At 34.8% G+C, this 7,050-nt stretch overlaps 1 protein-coding gene across 1 annotated transcript; it reads right to left on the bottom strand.

Moving 5' to 3' along the window:
- Positions 1–1,123: 1,123 nt before the first annotated feature.
- LOC112178365 (glucose-6-phosphate isomerase 1, chloroplastic) lies at positions 1,124–6,707 on the bottom strand. Its single transcript, XM_040511554.1, has 12 exons — positions 6,629–6,707; positions 6,139–6,272; positions 4,491–4,574; positions 4,006–4,149; positions 3,841–3,906; positions 3,191–3,259; positions 2,967–3,074; positions 2,495–2,547; positions 2,275–2,413; positions 2,007–2,163; positions 1,643–1,709; positions 1,124–1,556 (listed from the first exon to the last, which is right to left on the bottom strand). The coding sequence occupies exons 1-11, from the start codon at positions 6,705–6,707 to the stop codon at positions 1,684–1,686; spliced, it is 1,059 nt and encodes a 352-aa protein (XP_040367488.1). The 3' UTR covers positions 1,124–1,556; positions 1,643–1,683.
- Positions 6,708–7,050: the final 343 nt, after the last annotated feature.

Below are 7,050 nucleotides of genomic sequence, written 5' to 3'. Positions count from 1 at the left end.
GCTCTACAACTTTCATGAAGAAAGTTGTTCCAAATTTTGTACGTATAAAAAGTCATTTTCACTACCCCCCTAAATAACGTTCGTTTCGAATATCTCCTTTCTTCTAAAATTCATAATTAATTCATACGAACTCCGATATTTGCGTTCCATATATGTACGAGATCGTATCGAGGATCTCTACAATTTTTATGAAGAAAGTTTTTCCAAATTTTGTATGTATAAAAAGTCAATTTTCACGACCCCCCCCTAAATAACGTTCATTTCAAAAGTCTCCTTTCTTCTAAAATTCATAATTAATTCATACGAACTCCGATATTTGCGTTCCATATATGTACGAGATCGTATCGATGATCTCTACAATTTTTATGAAGAAAGTTTTTCCAAATTTTGTATGTATAAAAAGTCAATTTTTATGAAGAAAGTTTGTATTTCAAAATCAAGAATTCTATTCCAGCAGATATCAGACAGGACCTTTAAATAACCTACATTTTGTTAAACAGAAATTAACCAAATTCTAGGAAAGAAAAAATTAGCAGAGGCAAAAAAAAAATGATATACAAATATCAAAAAAAAAATTATCATATTATTTTTGTTTCCTCTTAGAAAAATATCAATACGATATAAAATGATTAAGTAGTGGGTTAAATATTTCTGTTTCCACTTTGTCAATCATTGTCCCTATGACGAAACATGATTATCATTGCAACATATTTTAATTTTAAATAGTTTTCAATATTTAGGTATACAAATTACAAAAAAAAAAAAAAATTGTCTACTATTTGTTGATAAAATCCCATAATTTTTCATTCTCAAATAGTTTCTCACTTCCTTTTTTTTTTTTTCAAAAAAAAAAAAGTTTTGTGTCATATAAGACAATTATATCAATTCAAAAGAAAAGACATAAAAGTAATATATATGGCCAAGGGTGTGGTAATTTTTTTATTTGCTCTAAATAAAGTTTTAGAGCAAATAATGTGAGGAATCATCTATTAATACTATGCTGGAGGCGCCAGAGAACTAGTTGCTAATAAAAGCTTTTGAGCTTTGATAACCCTTAAAGGCCAATAGCCATAACCATGTGAAAGCAGCAAGCAGACCAGAAAATGTTGACAGAGAATGAAGATTATGACCCCAAGATTAATTTGTATAATATTTCTGTTAAACCAGCTTATTCCCCAATAACGTCTAGAAACTGTAGTTTGTGACAACGGTGGAATCACAGAGCCTCGTACTGGAATTTTATTTCCAAGCTTAATTTAACCAGATTCTCGATTCTGAAATTAACAAAAATACAATGGGGCTGAAATTAAATAATGCTTGCTAATACATGGAGATGATCTCTTCGTTTATGGCACATGGAGATGTACTCTCTGTTCTGCTCTGTTATTTTTTCTATGGCACATGGAGATTGGAGATGAAAGAAATCAATATAATGCCTCCACATTACACTCGCCGAGGAAAACTTTGACACTCCGTGGTGAACCGCAACTGCCTTCAGCAATAAGAGCTCTGTCATTTGCCGCCATGTGAGCGATGATCTTGTAAATTATTTCAATCTGAAGCAAGCAAAGCAATTAGGTAAGTACGTTAGCAAATGGGTTTAGAAAAAAAAAAAGGATTGGAAACAAAAAACTGGTAATACATCTTCAGCAGCGTGGCACCGATCGGCTACTTCATCTAGTGTCAATGGCTCAACAGGCTCTTTACAGCTGAAAACAAAAAGAGTGTAAGTGGTGATGGTTAGAAACAAGACAAACTCAGTCATATCTTTAGCATATGTCACATTTTAGAAGCGGTCCCCTCATTCCCCTTGTCTGTTTTCAACAATACATGTAGGATTAACAAAGACAGATCAAAGAAAAATCACCAGTCAGACATTTTAGGTGAACTCAGTTAACAATATCAGATACAAATGCATAATGCACTGAACAAAAAAACAAAAACAAAAAAAAATCCCTTTTATCTCTCATTTCAAACCCAAGGATGGTCAAAACAGTTTTACTCACCAGGTTGATGGTAAGCATTAATGTTGACAAGTGAGGCATAAATCCCAACCGCTCTCTCATAAAGTGCTATAAGAGCACCTACAGATCTAGGTGTCACTTCTTCCACAGAAACCGTAATCGACTCTCGGTCATTAGAATGAAGAGCCGATCGTGTTCCCTGTAAGAAGTTAATTTTAGATAGGCAGGAATTTTAAAATGGAAAAGTACCAAGGAAACAGAAAAATCTCTTCTCCAGATAACATTAACTGGTTAATGTGATGAATCTAACCTGTAGCATTCCAAATAGATAGTCACCACATGTGACACCTGGTTCAAGCTCCCAATCATGACCAGGAGGCCTATCTCGTAGTACTTCAATGAATGTCACAAAGAAATTGTGCACGCGATCTCTCAGTTGTTGGATGTATCTGCACAAGCAGGTGCATCAGGCTCGGAAATGGTTTACATCAAGATATAGATAAACCTAATAAAGCAAATTGAAAACTCACGCATGCTGATCCGTGCTCCCTTTGTTTCCGTACACTGTAAGTCCTTGATTCACCTGTAAAATCAAAAGGTGAGCTTCAAGCCATGCTAAAACTATAAATTACAAAGTTTTGACACATGAAGAATCTAGGGCAGGACCATCTTAACGATGGAGATTGGAGAGTACTACTTATAGAAAAAATGGACTGAAGCAATCCAGTGAACAAATAGACTGAACAACTCAACTCAGAAAACAATCCGTGTTTACTTGATCAGTTAACAACTCTGATCCAAATTGATTCATAAAGATATACAAATTATGAGCGGTTTGGTAACAAAGACTCATAGAACTTGGTGGAAGCTTGACACTAGAATCCCAATCACCATTATAAACAATTATAATGCAAAATGCTAGAAATACATGATATTGGCAACCTAACTAAGAGTTTTCTGGATGATTAATATTCCCCAAACAAAAGAAAAAATTACACATACCCGATTACCATCAAGGTCAAATTCTTTCCCAATAGATTCCATGACCAACTGCTGCAAATACCGACTAAATAATAATAGGCTGTCCCTGTAAGGAAGAACAACCATATCCTGAGAAAATCAAAAGGGGAAACAGTTGAACATCTTCAGAAAGAAAAACCAACCATAAAGAAATCACACTGAAAAATACGCTATTTAAAGACATTCATAGATTGAGCAAACAATACCTTGGATCCCAATCCATCAGTAGCCCAATACCAGCATAAAGCAAGCAAGGCGGCAGGATTATTCTTAACCTGAACGAAGAAAGAATGAAAATTATATCTTTTGCTTCCAATCTTATTTTAGTCAGGGTAAACTCGAGAAACAACAACACAACCACTATTGTCAATTAGTTTTCGCAATTTTTTTCTCATGGAATTCAACTACAAATTGGAGCTCAGACTTGATAATTATTTATTATTAGGACATAAAACTAATTACATCACCAGCAAAGAACAACAAGAATTGGGTTTGATGCTAAAGGCAACAGATATAATAGTACTAGACTGGTGTGCAAATGGACTATTTCAAACAGAAATAAAAAGGGAGGCAGGGTAAGGCATATAATATACTGAATATCATTAATCAAACTTCAATGAAGCTATGGTGCAGCTGGGCCAAAGACATGATTCATATATTGCAATACAAGGTATAGTTTCATTAATTATTCCATTATTTATAATATACCAACCCTCATAGATGACCTAGCTCATGTGCCACGAAAAGGTACTTGACAGGAATAACAACTCAAAATCAAAATTGAACAGATACTCTGACATTATGATTCAGAAACTTCAGCAATATGTTCAAGCAGAAGTAAAAACCTCATGCTTACCACAGTGGTTCTATTAGCCTCATCCATCAACTTTCCACCAGCGAGCATTTCTTTAATGTCAATTCCCTGAAACAAGGATGAAATATAGATAACCATCCAAGTAAATAAACAAAATTAAAAAACAAGAATGATGATCATGTACAATTGGAATTCTGTAATACCAACCTGAAGCGCTGCTGGAAGAAGACCAACTGCAGACATCTCAGATGTTCTTCCACCAACCCAGTCAAACATTGGGAATCTAGCTAACCAGCCCTCAATTCTAGCAGTGTTGTCTAATAATGAATTTTCTTGAGTTATAGCCACACCCTACACAGAAACAGAAGAGCATGAGAAATAAACGGCATAAAACAATTAAAATAAGACGATAAAAAATGTGCCGCTAGAGTAAAATGCACATGAAAAATAAGCACATTGGTCAATCAGGCACTAGAAAAGTAACAAAAATATAAAAAACTTTTTGAAAACATGGTAACATCCCACTGTCAAATACAAATGAGTAAATGAACAGCAATCAGCATCCAGCTAGTCAACAAACCACTTAATATATTACCAAGACTCTAGCCCTAATTACACCAAACAGACTCCTACATTTCCACTACAAAGCATGGAATTTTAACAAAGCATAAAGCAAAACCTGAGATCAAAACCTGTTTTGCGAAATTTAGGCCAGCCTCACGAAAGGCCTTCTGTACTTCGAGTAAACCATTTCTAGTTTCAGGAGTACCCCCACTCTGAAAATGATTGAAATCAATATTACATCAGAACCAATTAAAATATGCTTTTCTATTATTTTCCAATGAGCAACTATGCTTCTATAATTAAAATATCCTACCATCAACCGACCCAATTAAAATATCCTTTATATAACACAAATCTTATTCTCAGTTTCTCTCATGCTCTGTTTCTCTCTTGCTCTGTTTCTCTGTTCATCGTTTTGCCGATCTACGAAACCCTAGTTTTCTTCTCAGTTTCTCTCTTGCTCTGTTTCTCTGTTCATCGTTTTGCCGATCTACGAAACCCTAGTTTTCTTTTCTGCAATTTCCTGCGAAAGTCGGTTTGTTTGGATCGATAAAGAGATGAGGCTGGTGCGAAAGGAAATCTTTGGAGTCAGAAAGATGAAATCTTTGCGAAAGGAAAAGGCGGATATCGAAAAGAAGAAGAAGAAGAAGAGGGCGCTTCGGATTCGGATTCTAGTCGAGATGTTGTTCCTAGATGATCATAAAGTTCCAGATCCGGAATTATTCTTCTCTGCGGAAGAGTTATTGGGTCAGAATGTAGGAGATTGATAATGGTGATGGGTCCTTGAATTTTGAGTCCTTGAATTTCACTTTTACCAGGATCAGTCAATTTTGAGTCATCATCACCATAAAGAAAACCTTCTCATCGATCAGACAAGTTAATTTCAATGAAGACGATTGGTTTATTCTTTTAATCATATATCAAAAAACTAAAAAGAAATAAAAAAATCAGTGTATAACCAATTCTCTTGGTTACCTAGCTTCAATTCTCAAAAAAAAAAAAAAAAAAGTACTTAACAGAAATTAACCAAATTCTAGGAATGAAAAAATTAGCAGAGGCAAAAAAAAAAAAAAATGATATACAAATATCAAAAAAAAAAATGATCATATTATTTTTTTCCTCTTAGGAAAATATCAATACGATATAAAATGATTAAATAGTGGGTTAAATATTTCTGTTTCCACTTTGTCAATCATTGTCCCTATGACGAAACATGATTATCCTTGCAACATATTTTAATTTTAAGTAGTTTTCAATATTTAGGTATACAAATAACAAAAAATAAAATAAAAAAATTGACAAAAAAAAATTAAAAAAAATTGTCTACTATTTGTTGATAAAATCCCATCATTTTTCATTCTCAAATAGTTTCTCACTTCCTTTTTTTTTTCCCAAAAAAAAAATTATTTTGTGTCATATAAGACGATTATATCAATTCAAAAGAAAAGACATAAAAGTAATATATAAAAGCATCCATAAAATGAATAATCATGTAATATTTTGAAATTGACGGAGTGGGTAAGAGTATAAATAAGTAGGATATAAGTCGGCTCAACACATTTCAATATAGAATCGACTTCTTATGGCCTTGTCCTTGTCCATCATCTCAAGCAAGTACTTCTTAGCATCTCCAAAAAATTTGGGGTCAGCATCGAGTCCCTTGATTAAAACCGAGTAAGTATAGGAGTTGGGGACAACCCCATCACCAGCGGTGATGAATGTAGTGTAAGTGTAGGAGGTGGGGGTAACACCGGTGCCTAACATGTGCTAGTAGACCTTGTGAGCATCCTTGGTCTTGCCAGCCCCGGAGTAGGCCATAGTGACCATGGTGAAGACCGCTAGTTCAAACAATATGGCCTGATCAGAGAAAGGCTTAAAGAGCTCTCTCGCTTCATCAAGAAAGTGGGAATCTACCGCAAAACTGAACACTCGAATTGCAATTTGATTAATAAGGAGTTGTACCCCCCAACCATGTCAAATTGAATTCTCAACTTCTTGTCCTCACAGTGTTTGGTCACATCTTCGAAAACCTTCATTACATGTTTCTTGAGGTCTTCGGCACAAGAATTGGGGGACTAGTTCAATCGTTGATTTAAACCGGTAATCAGAGCTTGAAATTGAATTTAGTTTATTTTTATTTTTATTTTTTTGGTATTAGAAACAAATCACATTGACTAGTAGCTGGGGTTTTGAAATTTAGATCAAAAGCTGCACTAGGGTTTCCAAAAGAAAACGATGAGGTAACAGAAGAAGAGAAGCTACTCACCTTTCTCTGCAGAAACTTTGTGGTGCTTGAGGGCAGAACAGGACACCTTTCTCTGATAGTTTTTATCTGAAGATTCCATAGAGATGTTCCCCTGGTCAACTACTGACCAGGGATTACTTGCTCAACTACCGTCCGATTGAAATCGAACGGTTGACATGTATCTAGATTTTTCAGAAATGAAATCTGTTAATCGATTCAAATCGGACGGTAGTTGAGCAAATAATCCCGGAAAAATGGAAAGAGAGAGTTTCAGTGCTTAATTTATAGAGTTTGATTCTCTCTTTTTCTCTGGCGCCATAAAGAGAAAGAGTGTGATAAAATGAAGCATGGTGCATGGACTATTTCGTGATGCGAGCCCTTGTAAGAGTCACGTGTGCAATTTGGGAGGTTTTGGGTGAAATGGAAATGGGAAACTTGGTGTG

The sequence above is a fragment of the Rosa chinensis genome, chromosome 7, assembly GCF_002994745.2.
Source record: "Rosa chinensis cultivar Old Blush chromosome 7, RchiOBHm-V2, whole genome shotgun sequence".
Classification (NCBI taxonomy): domain Eukaryota; kingdom Viridiplantae; phylum Streptophyta; class Magnoliopsida; order Rosales; family Rosaceae; genus Rosa; species Rosa chinensis.
Note: the sequence above shows the minus strand (reverse complement) of the source record. Positions and strands in the feature narration are given on the sequence as shown.